The following is an 18,772-nucleotide window of genomic DNA, read 5'->3' as shown; positions in this document are numbered from 1 at the left end:
GGTCACCTCTGCTTTAGCTATAGTATGACATAGATGTGTTAGCTGGGACAGGGTAAGAAAGCCTGGACAGTGCCTGGTTCACTCACTTTCAAGCTAATTCACCCAAATACGCTTTGAAAACATTGCAAGCAGATACTTCAAATGTTAGTCTTTTTAAAGAGCTCGAAAGCAAAAAAGCCAGCTACATACCTGCAGTAGAGCTAAAACTTTGTCTTGCACAATGGTGGGAGGGTTATTTTTGGATGAGATGATTTTTACCAGAACTCCATCTATGAAGTCTCGACTTGCCACTAGGACATGAAAGCGATGGCCACAGTTCTTCACGCATGTCTCCAACACCTGCAACCAGAGTCAAGAAGAGCCAGGCACAGTAGGTGAATGATTGTTTTTTCCATTAGAGAATGACACGGAGACAAATTTTTCCCCGTTCCCGTGGGAACTCAATTTCCCCATCCCGTCCCCGTGAGTTTTGTCCCTGTCCCTTCCCCATTCCTGTAAGCTCTGCCTTAACCGCACAAGCCTCGAACACTTATGATTTTAAAGTGTTTGAGACTTGTGCAGATGAGGACGGAGCTTGCAGGAATGGGGCAGGGACTGGAAAAGAACTTGCCGGGATGGGATAGGAAAATGAGTTTCCATGGGGGATGGGGAAAAATTTGTCCCCGTGTCATTCTCTACTTGGGAGAACAGTAAAGAAAATTGAATGAACAAATAGTGTGAAAAGTTTCAGTCTCTGGTGGATGTAAGTGCTGGTTTTTCAAATAACTTGTATGAATTCTTGAATGCACTGTTTTTAGATTGAAAATGAATAAAGATATATATATATATATATATATATATATATATATACTAGTCTTATAGCCCGTTACATTAACGGGTGCTAGAATATATGTGTGTGTGTCTGTCTTTATTTCTTTTTTTCTCTCCTTAGCGCTTTCTGTATTCTACCCTCCGTCCATTCTCCCTTCCTTTTACCTCCCCTGTGTCCTCCACCATCCCATCACTGCTCACCTTATCCAGCAGCAGCTCTTCTCCCTTTGTTTTACCTCCCCCCTGTCCATCACCACCTCCTTCAAAGCCCGTTACATTAACGGGTGCTAGAATAGATGTCTGTCTTTCTTTCTGTCTGTCTCTCTGGCCCCATCTGTCATTGTTTCTCTCTGCCTCAGCACTGTGAGGTTCTAGAGAATGACACGGTGACAGATTCCGTCACTGCCACCGTCCCCACACATAACCGTGGGAAACCATCCCATGCCATTCTTTAGTGTTTATGTCAACTTCAGTCCTTTTACACCAGCATTCTTCAATGAGTGCTTGTGTCCATTCATACTCTTGATTCTTCCCTCTCTCCTGAAAGAATGCAGATGGTTTATAGCGGTTATCCGCAGGGATGAGGACAAATTCTGTCACCGTGTCATTCGCTAGAACCTCACAGTGCTGAGGCAGCAGCCTTAACCACATCAAATTTGGTACCTTTCCATTATATTTTCAGAGAATAGTTTTGCCCCCAGTTATCCAGTCACTGGTCTGTTTTTCTTCCCCCAACCTAACTAAAGCAAATTAGCTCTGACATTGCTGCATCTGTGGGTTCAAACCCCGCGCTACTCCTTGTGACCCTGGGCAAGTCACTCAGTCCTCCATAGCCCCAGGTACGTTAGATAGATTGTGAGCCCACCGGGACAGAGAGGGAAAATGCTTAAGTACCTGATTGTAAAACCGCTTAGATAACCTTGATAGGCGGTATATAAAATCCTAATAAAACTTGAAACTTGATCTGAGGCATATGACTCCTGCCATTGAAAGGCAATGTTTCAAGAAACAGATTGATCTTACAAAAGTTAACACCAGCCTTTTTGTGAGGGGGAGGAGTTGGGGGGGGGGGGTGATGACTTGGATAACCAAGTCTACTTCTACCTTTGTAGTTACCCTGGAAGACGGTTTATAAGCATCTTAAATAAAATAAAGCCCACAGGCAAAGCCAGGATCTCTCTCTGTTAACAGGCCACTTCGGTGTGTTTGTAGAGTGCTAGGAAGCCTCTGTCAATAATTTGAAGGTGGGCTGTCTAGGACCTCCACAGGGCTCCCTCACCGCAGGGGAAGTGCCTCCGGGTGGGTTATTTGGTTTAACGCGCCTTACCGTCACTCCGTACTTGAGCGCAATGCCCTGCAGCGTATCGCCGTCGCCCACCCGGTGCGCCACGTAGCTCTCGGCCAGAGGCGCCCTCACGCCAGCCGTACTGCCGTAGGAGTGCACAGACCTCCATCAAGCAAAAACAGCACTACCGGCCAAAGTTTATTTTAAAGTTTAAAACCGCTGCGGCAGCTCCTCGCACTATCACTGCCTGCGTCGGAAGCCTCATGAGAGGAGCCGCCGCAGTGGCTTTAAACTTCAAAATAAACTGTGCGAGCAGGGAGGCGGTGTGGGGCCATTTATTTTTAATTTTGAAGGCGGCGCGAGCTGACTCGGAATTGGGGCCTTCCGCTGTTGCAGGAGCGGAGCGGGCTTCTGGAGGCGATCAGCGGGTGGTTGCGGTCCCGTGCTGAAGTCCTCTATCCCAACTGACTGGCAGACGTGGTACGAGCTGAGAGGGCCGGCGGAATAAATATTTAGCCTCCCCCCCTCCAGCGTGGTGTCAGAACTGGTTCGGTGTCATCCGCCTCGGGGGAGGGAGAGAGATAGTTTCACACGCATGCGCACTTCCTATGTGTCGCTACAGCTCACGGAAAACCGGCGCACACATAGGAAATGCGCATGCGCGGCCTAGCGTTTTATTAGATTAGATGGATAAACAACAGGTTTCAGTCTCTGATAACCAGAGCTGATATTGTGATGTCATAATGTCTCATTCCACCAATAAGAGCCAACCTCATCAGTGATGTCACAATGGCTTCATTGTCCTTTACTTGGCTCACTTTTACAACATTTTGATTTCTAGAGTGGTGCAGTGTAGAGGATGACACGGGGCCAAATTTTTCCCCATTCCCACAGGAACTCAATTTCTCTATCCCGTCCCTGCGAGTTTTGTCACTGTCCCTGCCCCATTCCTATAAGCTCTGCCTTAACTGCACTTATGATTTTAAAGAGTTTGAGGCTTGTGCAGATAAGGACGGAGCTTGCAGGAATGGGGCAAGGACAGGAAAAGAGCTCACCGGGAAAATGACTTCCCACAGGGACAGGGAAAAATTTGTCCCCATGTCATTCTCTATTTTCCATTAAAAAGGCCTGTGTGTTGTCCAACCAGTGCAAAGTTCACTGTTACATCATTCAGTGCAGCGGGCACATTTCACATAGTGCTATAGCAGCTGTGTAAGCCGATTATGTTTATTTATTTATTAAATTTATTACCCACTCTATCTAAAAATTCTAGCCAGGGTACAAAAAAAAGACATATTACGAGATGATCAGACAAATAATTAAACGACACCATCAAATATCATTTAAAACCGCTATTAGTCACATTCACCCATAAAAGTGATTATGTACCATCAAAGGTTTGCTGAAATAGAAAGGTTTTACAAGAATTGGTTTTCAATTGATCTCATATCAGCCAGTAAGCTATTCCATGATTTGAGGCCAGCAAGGTAAGAGAGAGAATTTCTCTACTGATCCAGTTTAACTGAATGCGTTGCTGACCTAAGAAGCCTGGTTGGTTGGTAAACTTGAAGCAATAGTTAAAGATTAAAACAGGAATTGGATAGTGGATTCGCCATTCAACAGGCAGCCGACCGAAGCTGGTTGACATGTTTTCCTGTAGGCGTGGAACATAATGCAGCTTGCTCTTCGGACTAGCTGCATTTCGGACTACTGCCCCTCCAGAAACATTTATCAGGAGGAGAAGCCCTAGGAGTACAGACGGCATAACAGGCCTTAAAGGAAAAAATGTCCTCTCTGAGCCTTCTGTTATCAGTTCTTCTTAACAGTCTGGCTCAAAAAGTCCTGGGTCAACAGGCTTTCTGATTAAGCATTCTGGGGTCGATGCAAAAAGCCCTGGGTTAGAACTGCTGAGCGCACAGACTTCCAATGGAAGCTTTCCATAAAGATTTGCCTCTGAAATGCAGTAATCCATGAGCATGCAAATTACTGCTCTATTAAAAGACAGTGTATACCATGGAAGCAATCTGAAATTCATTGCTAAAACGGGTCCCTTACTGTGTGGGAGTGAGAGGCGACAATGACTAAAAACAGCCACAATGTGAAGAGTCGCCTCCAAACCTTCCAAAAATATCACCGATACCCTATTTTTCCCCTTCCTGAGAATACTCTCAACTATCTGATCCTTACACCCCCGAGATGAAAATTGCCCTAGTTTCTATTGGATCTCCCCACCACTTTTCCCTGGTGTATTTAAAATATCGATTTACGTTTGTTTGCATTTCTAACCTAATTGTGTATGTTTTATTTGTAAACCGCTAAGAACATTGAATTATGAAGCCATGTTAGGGACTTTTTTTTATCACCGGCCATGGTGCTCATAGAAAGCACAGTTACTTACATTACATTACATTACTGGCTTCTATTCCGCCTGTACCTTTCAGTTCTAAGCGGATTACATCAGAACGATAACTGGACATTTCCAGGAAGAGAAATACAAATTACAATTAAGGCGTAAGGTCTAAAGCAATTTTGATGAGTGGGTTCTAAGAGGGGGAGAGAGGGGGAAAGGAAGGGATTAGGACGTTTGGGTGAATTTCTTGAATAGTAGGGTCTTGATTTCTTTGCGGAAAGCCTTGAGGTCAGTTGATGCTGTCAGTAGGTTGGTGATGGAGGGGTCCAATTTAGCTGCATGTGTTGCAAGTAAGTTGTCATACATACTTACCGTAACAGGTGTTATCCAGGGACAGCAGGCAGATATTCTCACACATGGGTGACGTCACCGACGGAGCCCCGGTACGGATCACTTTAAAAGTGCATCGCCACTTTAAGACCTTAGAAAGTTTGCAACAGCCCGCACCGCGCACAAGTGTCAGAGCTTTTAAAGCCACGGACGGTGATAAAAAAAGCCTAATGCAGCTTCATAAAAAGGGGGAGGGTAAATAAGAGGATTATGGCAGCCCCCAAGAGTGCTGCAGTGGGCAAGATGAACACTGGGCAGTTTCTGCTTCTGGCAGACTTGGAACTGAGGGACCCAGAGAGCAAGTGGCAGGTCAAAGCGACAGAAAGAAAGCAGGTGGACATACATAAGAACATAAGAATTGCCGCTGCTGGGTCAGACCAGTGGTCCATCGTGCCAACAGTCCGCTCACGCTGCGGCCCTCTGGTCAAAGACCAGTGCCCTAACTAAGACTAGCTCTACCAGCGCACGTTCTGGTTCAGCAGGAACTTGTCTAACTTTGTCCTGAATCCCTTGAGGGTGTTTTCCCCTACGACAGCCTCCGGAAGAGCGTTCCAGTTTTCCACCACTCTCTGGGTGAAGAAGAACCTCCTTATGTTTGTACGGAATCTATCCCCTTTCAACTTTAGAGAGTGCCCTCTCATTCTCCCTACCTTGGAGAGGGTGAACAACCTGTCTTTATCTGCTAAATCTATTCCCTTCATTACCTTAAACGTTTCGATCATATCCCCTCTCAGTCTCATCTTTTCAAGGGAGAAGAGGCCCAGTTTCTCTAATCTCTCGCTGTACGGCAACTCCTCCAACCCCTTAACCATTTTAGTCGCTCTTCTCTGGATTCTTTCGAGTAGTACCGTGTTCTTCTTCAAGTACGGTGACCAGTGCTGGACGCAGTATGCCAGGTGGGGTCGCACCATGGCCCGGTACAGCAGCATGATAACCTTCTCCGATCTTTTCGTGATCCCCTTCTTAATCATTCCAAGCATTCTGTTCGCCCTTTTTGCCGCTGCCACAATTTGTGCTGATTCGAGAAAAATTCTTTTCTAACGCCCGAGTCAGTGGGGACTCAGGACCAGCCAGAATTCTATCAAGGGGAGGAGAGGAAAATGCCTGAAAAAATAAAATATACTCATTCACAGCTCCTCTGAGAGAGTCAACTGTGACAGCTGAGTCAATGTGAACCTGTTCTAGGCTCGAAAGAGAGATGCAGTCTGTAACTCTGGGACTGGGGAGGGCCTAAATGAGTTAGAAATTTCAGAGAGCGCTATAGACTGTACCATGTGATGTCACAACCTTAGTACGGGCTGTTTCCAACTGAATCAGGAGAAAGCTGCTGAATTAAACAATGCCCCCCACCCCCCCCGGCCATATAAAATCTGTTCTGCTTTCCAGCCCTTTGAGTCGGTCCTAGGAAAGGCTTTCAATTCACACATGCAAATCCAGCTCCAAACCTCTACAAAATAAGCTCATTGTGACCCAGGTGTCTGGGACAGCCAAAGAGTGTAAGTGCCGGCAGTCTGACGCTCTCCCAGCTCTCCACATGGTTTGTGGCTTCCTCCTGCATGCATTCTCCTGCCAAACCTCTGGCACCGCTGATTTCACCGCACTTCCTGACAAGGCACCAGGCGCTGAGTTTATATTTATGATAAGGATGGCGACTGGGTCTTTTACAAAAAAACAAGGACATTAATCTTTCAAAAGATGACATTTCGACATGATTCTTTCTCATTTCTTACACAGGAGGAATATGCAGCAATGGAATTGACTTTATCAGAGGGAAAAGTGAGAGCCAGTCATGATGCCAACAAGAAAGCGGGCAGACTTCCAGCGTTATAACAAGAGGGCAGGACCTGAGAAGGGGACTAGAAACAAGGCATGAGGAGCCCAGAAGGTCATTACCCAGAAGTTGTTTCATCCCAACATATAAGAACATAAGAATAGCCTCACTGGGTCAGAACAATGGTCCGTCAAGCCCAGCAGCCCGTTCTCATGGTGGCCAAAACCCAAGGAGTAGCAACATTCCAGAATCTCAAAGATTAGCAAGATTCTGGAACCCCAACTAGGAGCAACATTCCATGTGGAATCCCCAAAGTGTAGCAAGATTCCGGAACCCCAACTAGGAGCAATATTCCATGCAGAATCCCCAAAGAGTAGCAAGATTCTGGAACCCCAAATAGGAGCAACATTCTGTGCGGAATATCCAAAGAGTAGCAAGATTCTAGAATCCCAAAGAGAAGCAACATTCCATGCTACCGATCCAGGGCAAGCAGTGGCTTCCCCCACGTCTTTCTCAATAACAGACTATGGACTTTTCCTCCAGGAACTTGTCCAAACCTTTCTTAAAACCAGCTACGTTATCCGCTCTTACCACATCCTCTGGCAACGCATTCCAGAGCTTAACTATTCTCTGAATTAAAACATATTTCCTCCTATTGGTTTTAAAAGTATTTCCCTGTAACTTCATCGAGTGTCCCCCTAGTCTTTGTAATTTTTGACATAGTGAAAAATCGATCCACTTGTACCCGTTCTACTCCACTCAGGATTTTGTAGACTTCAATCCTATCTCCCCTCAGCCGTCTCTTTCCAAGCTGAAGAGCCCTAACCGTTTTAGTCTTTCCTCACACACGGGAGGAATCTCTGCATCCCTAGTCCCACTTCAGTCCACACAGGTCCAGTTTGTCTCATTTATGTGCGATGATCCACGGGAATCCACCCTGAGAAGCACTGGCTTTCTGGCCTCTCCCCACCCCCTTTACTGTACACTCACCGTTAACGCAAGCATCACTTCTCTGTAGTTTTTATTTCCATTCAATCTCTTCTTCAGTGCTCGGATGGCATCCTTGGGCCTAGAGGACGGAAGAGAGAAGCCACTTGCATTATTTAAAGTACAGACATCTCAGACAGAATGTACTAGGCTTTCCTACACAGAACATTTGCTCCTTTCATTTCTCTCTTGCAGGAAAGCAATAAAAACATACTGTACCTCTTCACCTAACTCCCCTGCCCGTGACCGATGGATTACAAATAAATGTACGTGTCACGTTAAGATAAAAACTTGAATTGAAATTCTTCCATGGTAACTATGGAAAATTTAGCAAGTAAATTATACATTATGTATGTTGGTATTAGATCCTAGGGTGTGTCAAGTTAGAATAATAACTTGTATTGAAAAACTTGCACAGTAACGATAATTATGACAAATTATAACCTATAGACTGCATATTAAGTACTGTATATACTTGAATATAAATTGATCCGATATAAGTCGAGACCCCAATTTCCCCCCCAAAAGGAGGGGGAAAAAAAAAAATATGGTTGATTCGAATATAAGTCGGGCAGCTTAATATTCAAGTGCCCTGTGGGAGCCATTCAAGAAGCCGCTCTGCGCTGAGCAACAGCACCAAAGTGCGGTCCTGCTCAGACCGGTCAGCGGCTGAAGAAGGAACTCGGCAGCGACCGACCTTTGGTTAGCAGCGGGGCAGGAATGTGAAAAGCTTGCTCCTGCCCGCTACACCTCTGGACCACCAGGGATTCCAGTGCAGAGGAGGTACCACAGACAGGGCAGGGAGGGGGGACAGGGTACAGAGCCTGTCGTTCCAGCGGAGGTCTGCAATTAGCCTGGTAGGGGGCGGGTGGGCGCAGGCCCAAATATAAACCGGGACCCCCATTTTTGGGCCAATTTTCTGACCCCAACATCCCAGTTTATATTTGAGCATACAGTAAAACCTTGGATTGCAAATAACTTGGTTTGGAAGTGTTTCGCAAGACAAGCAAAACATTTTATTAAATTTTAACTTGATATACAAGCAATGTCTTGCGATACGAGTACATACAGTATACACGCGTCACATCATCACAACTGAGCCGATGGTTCTTCTCTCTCCGACACTGCAGGAGTGTAGTGACTGTTCTAAATGAACAAGGTCTTGCAATAAGAGTACATATAGTATTTTGTATTAAAGTTTTTGGGTTGTGGAACGAATCGTCTGAGTTTCCATTATTTCCTATGGGGAAATTCGCTTTGATATACGAGTGCTTTGGAATGAATTATGCTCACAAACCAAGGTTTTACTGTATATAATAATAAAGCTTTATTTATATCCCGTCATACCTTTTCAGTTCTAGACGGTCTACAGTAGAGGAGAAGTACAAAGTAGATAACGGACCTTTTTGGTTCAAGACAGTGTACAGAAGTTGATAGTTACAAAGAGAGACAGTTGTCAATACAAGTTGGGAGATAGAGGGAAGAGGGGAGGGACAGGAATTAGAAGGGAGAGGGGGAGTGAAGCGGGAAGAGAGGGGCTTTTAGAAAGGATCAGGGGCTTGGAGGATCAGATGAACTTGTCAAATAAGTGGGTTTTCAGTGCTCCTCTGAGAGCTTGGTAAGTGGGGGAGTTCAAGTTTCAAGTTTATTATCAAATTTGATTAATCGCCTATTCCAAATTCTAGGCGATGTACAAATAATTAAAATTACAGAGTTGGGGATAACAGACACAGCTAACAAAAAACTAAAAATACTAAACATGATAAAAACCAACTTACCGTATTTTCACGCATATAACGCGCGCGTTATACACGATTTTACAAACCGAGTATAACCATGCGCGTTATATGTGTGAGCGCATTATACAATTTTTTTTTTCTCATTGCGATCTGGCATCCCCCCTGCGAACCGCCATCCTCCCCCCCGCTCGCATCACCCCCTATCCCCCGCGATCCTACATCCCCCCCCCGCACCGCAAAGACATCGCTTAACCGATTGGGCACCAGCACCAATGCACAGGACGTGCCAGTACCAGTGCCAGTGCCAGTGCCTGAAGATCCTCCCTCGCCTGGGCTGGGCTGGGCTGGGCTTTGAGCACTTGCGCATGCTCAAAGCCTTCTGGTCTCACTCTCTCCGAGATTCTCACATTTAGAATCTCGGAGAGAGCGAGACCAGAAGGCTTTGAGCATGCGCAAATGCTCAAAGCCCAGACCAGCCCAGCACAGGGAAGAGGGAGGATCTCCCTTGCACCGCCCAGCCCAGCCCAGGCGAGAGAGGATCTTCGGGCACTGGCACTGGCACGTCCTGTGCATTGGTGCTGGTGCCGGTGCCCAATCGGGTAAGCGATGTCTTTGCGGTGCTGGTGGGGATGTAGGATCGCGGGGGAGGGGGGGGTGACGCGAGCAAGGGGGAGGATGCCGGTTCGCAGGCCAGAAGAGGGAGTAAGCGGGGGAGGCGGGAGGAGGTTATAGCAGCATGCGCGGTATACGCGTGTGCGTGCTATATAGATTTTTTTTTTTTTACAGCAATGCTTTGTTCCCATGCGCTATACGCGTATGCGCGTTGTACACGTATGCGCGTTATATGCGTGAAAATACGGTATACAAACATATTGAAACATGATAAAATTAATTTATACAAACATGATAAAAAAACCAACTTATACAAACATATTGAAACATGAGGAGAGGAGAGGAAAGAAATACAATCTGGTTATAAAGAAAACAATTAAGGTTGAATACGATAGGAAAGGGAAAGAAAAAGCAAAGCAATTCATTTATTCATCGAATGCATCTTTAAAAAGAAAACCCTTAAGTTTGCTCTTAAATCTTTCCAAGTTTTTTTCCTCTCTTAAGTAAATTGGAAGAGAATTCCAAGTTTGTGGAGCTGTAACGGAAAAAATGGATTGCCGCCGTGCATTGATAATTTTGAGAGAGGGAATGACCAATAAGTGTTGGTCATTCGACCGCAGTAATCTGGATGTGGTAAGAGGAATCACAAATTTATAGATAAAAGCTGGGGTTTTAAATGACAGAGATTTAAAGGTAAGCAGACTTAATTTGTACATTATACGATGAGCGACTGGAAGCCAGTGGGCCTTTTTAAGCGGCAGGTCACATGATCAAATTTTTTAGCTTTCATGATAAGTTTAATAGAAGCATTCTGGACAATCTGTAAACGCCTAATTTCATTTAGTGCTAATCCTTTAAATAGGGTATTGCAGTAATCGATTTTTGAGATGACCAGGGAATGAATTAGTATGTTCAAAGACTTAAGAACATAAGAACATAAGCAGTGCCTCCGCCGGGTCAGACCATAGGTCCATCCCGCCCAGCAGTCCGCTCCCGCGGCGGCCCGAACAGGTCACGGCCTGTCTGAGTCACCAGAAGGGGCCCCCTTGCCACCTTGGTTTCCCATTGAGTCCTATCTTCCCATCGAAGTCCTAACTCTCCGGTCTTGCACATGCACGACCTGGTTGGATTTCTATACTTATTACCTGGTTAGCTTTCTATACCTGTGTTACATCCCAGAACCTCTCTCAGTATCCCACGATCCCCCTATCCCTCAGGAATCCATCCAATCCCTGTTTGAACCCTTGTACCGTACTCTGCCTGATCACTTCCTCCGGTAGCGCATTCCAGGTGTCCACGACCCTTTGGGTGAAAAAAAACTTCCTTGCATTTGTTCTGAACCTATCTCCCTTCAGTTTCTCCGAATGCCCCCTCGTGCCTGTTGACCCCTTCAGCCTGAAGAATCTGTCCCTATCCACCCTCTCTATGCCCCTCATGATCTTGAAGGTCTCTATCATATCTCCCCTGAGCCTTCTCTTTTCCAGAGAGAAGAGCCCCAGCCTATCCAGACTTTGGACATAAAAATTTAGACACCGGGCGAATCTGACGGAGTCTGTAAAAAGTTGATTTAACAACGTAGCTAATATGATCATGAAAAGTTAATTTATCGTCAAAAATAACCCCTAGAATCCTAATTCTGTTTATCAACTTAAGAGGGATGCCTTTAATAGAGATTGGAAGGGAAAGTTTATAACCATCTCTCCAGGGGAGGTTGCCAAGGGTGTTGTTCCAGATGCCAGCTTGGAAGGAGAGTGTTCTTTCTGTCAAGGAATCTTTTGCAGTGGCATATATATGGTATATGGTAATAGACCCCCTAGTATAAAAAAAGTTAGGATTAAAAATTTCTAGCATAAACTGTACTGTAATTATGGCAAATCAGAAGCTGTTTGTTTATAATCTGCCTTTATCAAAGTGGAGCACATTGTGATACTCACAATAAAATTACAGACAATACAAAAGGCCATCCTAAAACAGGGATGTCAAAGTCGGTCCTTGAGGGCCACAATCCAGTCGGGTTTTCAGGATTTCCCCAATGAATATGCATGCTAATAGATCTCATGCATATTCATTGGGGAAATTCTGAAAAGCCGACTGGATTGCGGCCCTCGAGGAGGGACTTTGACACCCCTGTCCTAAAACATAACATTTCACATTACATATACCAAATCCATAAAGTCAATGAAACTACACCATTGCTCATCTTTTTCATTCCACGCATCAGGGGTGGGCAATTCCGGTCCTCGAGAGCCACAGGCAGGTCTGGTTTTCCGGATATCCACAAGAAATATGCATGAGAGAGATTTGCATCTCAAGGAGGCAGGGCATGCAAATCCATCTCATACATATTCATTGTGAAGATCCTGAAAACCTGACCTGTCTAGGGCTCTCGAGGACCGGAATTGCCTATCCCTAGGTTAGCTGACGCAGGGGTGGGCAACTCAGGTCCTCGAGGGCCAGAATCCAGTCAGGTTTTCAGGATTTCCCCAATGAATATGCATGAGATCTATTTGCATGCACTGCTTTCATTGTATGCTAATAGCTCTCATACATATTCATTGTGGATAGCCTGAAAACCTGACCTGGCTCCGGCTCTCGAGGACCGGAATTGCCCACCCCTGAGCTAGTTACAGCATAATTCTAAAAGTAATACAAACTCAACTTGCATACTTCATAAGGCAAAACAGGTAATGTTTCAACTATTTTAAAAATTCACCCACCCTTCCCTGTTGCTTAATATAAGATGGAAGTTTTTCCACTCTTCCAATGCTGCACAGGAGAAAACCCCCGCTCTAACTGTCTGCAATCTGACCTCTCTTCTAGAGAGTTGCGCGGGGACAGAAATTCCACCCATCCCCGCCAGGATCCTCTCCGTCCCCACCCATCCCCGTCAGGATCCTCTCCATCCCCACCTGTCCCCGTCAGGATCCTCTCCATCCCCACCTGTCCCCGTCAGGATCCTCTCCATCCCCGCCCGTCCCCGTCAGGATCCTCTCCATCCCCGCCCGTCCCCGTCAGGATCCTCTCCATCCCCGCCCGTCCCCGTCAGGATCCTCTCCATCCCCACCTGTCCCCGTCAGGATCCTCTCCATCCCCACCTGTCCCCGTCAGGATCCTCTCCATCCCCACCTGTCCCCGTCAGGATCCTCTCCATCCCCGCCCGTCCCCGTCAGGATCCTCTCCATTCCCACCTGTCCCCGTCAGGATCCTCTCCATCCCTTCCCGTCCCCGTCAGGATCCTCTCCATCCCACCCGTCCCCGTCAGGATCCTCTCCATCCCCGCCCGTCCCCGTCAGGATCCTCTCCATCCCCACCTGTCCCCGTCAGGATCCTCTCCATCCCCACCTGTCCCCGTCAGGATCCTCTCCATCCCCACCTGTCCCCGTCAGGATCCTCTCCATCCCCGCCCGTCCCCGTCAGGATCCTCTCCATCCCCGCCCGTCCCTGTCAGGATCCTCTCCATCCCCGCCCGTCCCCGTCAGGATCCTCTCCATCCCCACCTGTCCCCGTCAGGATCCTCTCCATCCCCACCTGTCCCCGTCAGGATCCTCTCCATCCCCACCTGTCCCCGTCAGGATCCTCTCCATCCCCACCTGTCCCCGTCAGGATCCTCTCCATCCCCGCCCGTCCCCGTCAGGATCCTCTCCATCCCCACCTGTCCCCGTCAGGATCCTCTCCATCCCCATCTGTCCCCGTCAGGATCCTCTCCATCCCCATCTGTCCCCGTCAGGATCCTCTCCATCCCCGCCCGTCCCCGTCAGGATCCTCTCCATCCCTTCCCGTCCCCGTCAGGATCCTCTCCATCCCCGCCCGTCCCCGTCAGGATCCTCTCCATCCCCGCCCGTCCCTGTCAGGATCCTCTCCATCCCCACCCGTCCCCGTCAGGATCCTCTCCATCCCCGCCCGTCCCCGTCAGGATCCTCTCCATCCCCACCCGTCCCCGTCAGGATCCTCTCCATCCCCGCCCGTCCCCGTCAGGATCCTCTCCATCCCCACCCGTCCCCGTCAGGATCCTCTCCATCCCCACCTGTCCCCGTCAGGATCCTCTCCATCCCCACCTGTCCCCGTCAGGATCCTCTCCATCCCCGCCCGTCCCCGTCAGGATCCTCTCCATCCCCACCTGTCCCCGTCAGGATCCTCTCCATCCCCACCTGTCCCCGTCAGGATCCTCTCCATCCCCATCTGTCCCCGTCAGGATCCTCTCCATCCCCGCCCGTCCCCGTCAGGATCCTCTCCATCCCCACCCGTCCCCGTCAGGATCCTCTCCATCCCCACCTGTCCCCGCCAGAATCCTCTCCGTCCCCACCCGTCCCCGCCAGGATCCTCTCCTTCCCCACCCATCCCCGCAAGGAATTACCTCCATCCCCGCCCGTCTCCATAAAAATTACTTCTGACAGGATCATCAATTCCAGTTTCTTTTGCTGTTTTCCTTGTGGAATCTCTTTGGTGGAAACCTTTTTTGTTTTCTGTTCAGGTAATTAACTTATAAACCCCCTCTTTTACTAAGGCTGATGTGTCCATTATATTATATGGACGAACCCTGCTTCCAAAGCCTTCCATCCCCGCGGGAGTCCGTTGGCTAGAGAGGAGACCCCGTGGAAGTCCCGTGGGCCAGAGGGGGATTCCCGCGATCCCCATTCAGACCTCTACTCTCTTCTTGTCGGCATTGCCAAGTCACATTGCATCGAGGAGCACAACTTCAGTAACGAGATATAAGGAGTTACACCAGGTAATTGGGGGCACGACCCTGTGCACTTAAATAGGTCAGCAGAAGGAGCTTAAATCAATTTTCAGCCAGTACAACTAATAAAACTCAGCTATGCGGTTATGTTTTTTCAATCTAAACAATAGGTCTTTTACTTATGTTCAACCCGTAACTCATTCTGAGCTCTTTGGGGACAACGGGATAGAAAAGAAATTAAAGAAATAAAATCTGAGAATCAGTCCTTCGTTTGATGTTTATGTTTATTAAAGACCTCGATATACTGCCACACTTCATCAGATCTAGGCAGCTTACAATAAAAATATAAGAAAGCATTTAAAAATATAAACGAAATGCAGTTGGGATGTGGGTTGGCTGCCAACCAATAGCATTTTTTTTTATTTTTCTTCCTTGGTCTGTCCATCCTCAGTTTCTTGTTCGATTTTCTAGTGTTCAATTGACCAATTTCTGTTTTCTATGCTTTCAATCATCCTCTATAATAAAACCCTTACCCACCATGTGCACTTACAACTCCATGATCCCTGTTGTGATTTGTGACTCCGTGCCGAATTCTATTTGCGGAGTGTGCAGCGGCTGGGGGGCGCGGATTGAGCGGCGGTTTCTTTCTACAACAGCAGGGGGTGTCGTGCAGGTGCAGCGAGGTATCCCATGCTGGTAAGAAGTGGAGGGGGAGAGGGAAAGGGGGCTGCTTTGCTTTGGGAGGAGGGGTGTGCTGGGGGGACAGACAGCAATCATGTTTTGCTCCGGGAGAGGGGAAACAGAAGGGGGCCATGGAGAGGCAGGCAGGCATGGCGCAACAGAGAAATACAGGCAGGCAGGAGGCCAAGTTAAACGAAGGGCGAAGGGTTACTGCTGGACAGGGGGAGCAGGGAAGGGGTGCTGCTGGACACGGGGGAGGTAAAAGGAAGGGAGAAGGGCTACTGCTGGACAGTGGGAGCAGAAAAGGGATGATGGTGGACAGCCGAGGAAAGAGAGAGAGAGAAAGAAAGAAAGAAAGACAGAAACGCACATCTGTTCTAGCACCCGTTAATGTAACGGGCTTAAAGACTAGTCATTAATAAAAAAGTTTCAATCGAAAAAAAGAACTCCATTTTCTAAAAAGAAAGACAAAATCCATTCAATAAAGACAGTCTCTCAAACCTAGGCTCCTTTTCTCAAGAGACCCCAAACCCTGGTCCCATTATTAACAAATACACTCTACCGTTCCACGTCTATAAAGGCTCCAGAAGGCATGCTAACTTCCATACCCGTCTAAACTTCAAACTGTGTTTATGGGCTCCTTTTACTAAGGTGTGCTATGCTTTTTAGTGCGCGCTAAACGCTAACGCGTGCATGTTAGTCTATGGACGTGTTAGCAGTTAGCGAGCACTTAGATTTAGTGCACGCTAAACGTGCACTAAAACGCTTAGCGCACCTTAGTAAAACAGGGGGTATATGTTCTCCACTCCCCACATACACAGATATATACGAGGGATCTTCAAAAAGTTTCCGCTCTCTTTTTTTTTTTAATTAAATATCTCAAAAGCAAATGACGTCACTTTTCCCCATAATCCCCCCCTGTTTTGCCTGACTGACAAATCACGTGACATTCTTCTACGACATGCCCTCTTACCACGTCCCCCGCCCCCAACCATTTCCCGCGACGAGATGAAAGTGCGGAACCTTGTTGAAGAACCCTTGCATGTTTCACACATATGTGGATGCCTGTGGAACAGAAATCAGCGATGCACGGCGAATCGGGACTCGCGACGCCTGGCACGTACCCTTCTTCTGTTTCATTGATGATGTCACAGATCTCCATGTTAAGTGTCCAGTCCTCGTTCTGGAGGGAGCCATCTGTCGCCTTCTCTGCAATCAAAGATGAAGCAAATTAGAAAAAGAAAAACACCTCCTGCCACAAAACCGACTCCTAGATTGATCGATTGATTCAATTTTCTATACCGCTCTCCCAGGGGAGCTCAGAACGGTTTATATCAGGGAACTCAAAGTCCCTCCTCGAGGGCCGCAATCCAGTCGGGTTTTCAGGATTTCCCCAATAAATATGCACTGAAAGCAGTGCATGCACATAGATCTCATGCATATTCATTGGGGAAATCCTGAAAACCCGACTGGATTGCGCCCTCAAGGAGGGACTTTGTGACCCCTAGGTCTAGATCAGGGGTGGACAACTCCGGTCCTCGAGGGCCAGAATCCAGTCGGGTTTTCAGGATTTCCCCAATGAATATGCATCGAAAGCAGTGCATGCACATAGATCTCATGCATATTCATTGGGGAAATCCTGAAAGCCCGACTGGATTGCGCCCTCAAGGAGGGACTTTGGTTTATATGAATTTATTCAGGCACTCAAGCAGTTTTCCCTGTCTATCCCAATGAGCTCACACTCTGCCTAATGTACTTGGGGCAATGGGGGGGGATTAAGTGCACTAAACTCTTAAATTTAGGAGTATAGAAAGCGGGTGGCAACAGAGGCGTTTTTAGGGTGTGGAAAAGAAGTTAGGAGCTTAGCCAAATACGACTATTATTACGAGCTCTACCAGACGTACCCAGCGCTGTACAGAGTCACAAAGGAGATGGTCCCTGCTTGAGCGAGCTTACAGCCTAAACAATCAAGACAGACATAAATAGGCCTAAGTTCATGAGCATAACTTTTTTTTTTCCACTTCTAGCTTTTATTTTGCCAATTCACATTATCTCATACAGAACAGAACATCCACAATCACAGTAATAACAGGAACAATATCACTAGAAGGCATCATAAACAGGATGTCCAAAATACAGCCAACAGCAGCAAATCTCCCCCCCACAATCTCCTCCCTAGGAGCCACTTTAGATAACCCTAGATGTCACATCTTTCAGCTATGCTGATGACATCACCATAATCCTCCCCTTTGACCCATCAGAGACCACCACCACAACAAAGCTAGAAACAACCTTAGACACAGTAGAAAAATGGATGATGGACCACAAACTAAAACTAAATTCTGAAAAAACAAAATTCCTTTTGTTCGAAAAAGCCCAAACTCCTACCATCACTGAACTGAAAATCAAAAATACCAAATACCCAATACAACCCGAACTAAAACTCCTAGGAGTTACGATAGACAGATGTTGCACAATGCAGCCCCAGATCAACAAAACAACCCAGAAAGCTTTTCTAACCATGAGAAATCTCCGTAAAATCAGAAAATTCTTTGACCAAGCCCAATTTAGACTAATCGTCCAATCCCTAGTCTTAGGTCTGCTGGATTATTGCAACTCCCTATATCTTCCTTGTCCAGCCACTATGATAAAACAACTCCAGACCATACAAAACACCGCCCTCAGATTGATCTACTCACTCAAAAAATATGATCACATAACAACTGCCTTCTTAGACTCTCACTGGCTACCCATACAAGCACGAATCCAATTCAAATTCTACTGCCTGATATTCAAAGCATTACACGGCTCTTCCCCCTCCTATCTAAACAACCGCTTAAACCAAATCTCCACCTCAAGACACAGAAGAACCTCGAACCCTTTCGCCTTCCCCCCACTCAAAGGCACACAACGCAAGAAAATGTTTGACAACCTTCTGGCAACACAAGCAGCAAAAATCAACCATTCCATCTCCAATCTTATGACAATATCAGACAACTTCAAAACATTCAGAAAAGAAATCAAAACCCTGCTTTTCAAAAAATTCATCCAAATATCTTAACCCCTCCTCTTTGACCTTCAGATAACCTTCCCCCAAATGACCCACCTTAACACCTTCCAATTAAACAAATACCATAAATAGATTGTAACCTACCCTCTCTAACTGCATTCCATATGTATTTTTCATACAGTTCTTCACTGTCAGTTTAATTTCCATCCTATAAATTCACATAGAATTTTTCTTTTTTCAACCATCTTTATTTTCTCTTCTTTATTAATTTCCAGGTACTTTAGTTAGATTGTGAGCCTTCGGGACAGTAAGGGAATTTTTTAAGTACCTTCTTACTTCTCATTTATAAACTTAATGTATATTTTCTTCAAACCGCTTAGAACCTAACGGATGTAGCGGTATATAAGAAATAAATTACATTACAATACCGAACAGCACAAGCACTGTACAGTTTTCTTC

The 18,772-nt window shown here is 46.6% G+C and overlaps 1 protein-coding gene across 8 annotated transcripts in view; it reads right to left on the bottom strand.

Moving 5' to 3' along the window:
* Positions 1-18,772, bottom strand: part of TOM1L2 (target of myb1 like 2 membrane trafficking protein) — a 123,754-nt gene that overhangs the window by 60,846 nt on the left and 44,136 nt on the right. For all 8 annotated transcript variants that reach the window (XM_033963336.1, XM_033963329.1, XM_033963337.1 and 5 more), the window contains exons 2-4: positions 16,428-16,512; positions 7,597-7,675; positions 190-339 (exon numbers count right to left, since the gene is read on the bottom strand). In XM_033963336.1, coding sequence (XP_033819227.1) covers positions 190-339; positions 7,597-7,675; positions 16,428-16,512 — 314 coding nt within the window. The remainder of the gene's footprint in view (positions 1-189; positions 340-7,596; positions 7,676-16,427; positions 16,513-18,772) is intronic.

This window comes from Geotrypetes seraphini, chromosome 11, assembly GCF_902459505.1.
Source record: "Geotrypetes seraphini chromosome 11, aGeoSer1.1, whole genome shotgun sequence".
Taxonomy (NCBI): Eukaryota; Metazoa; Chordata; class Amphibia; order Gymnophiona; family Dermophiidae; genus Geotrypetes; species Geotrypetes seraphini.
The sequence above is the reverse complement of the archived record's forward strand: the minus strand, read 5'-3'. Positions and strand labels throughout refer to the sequence as shown.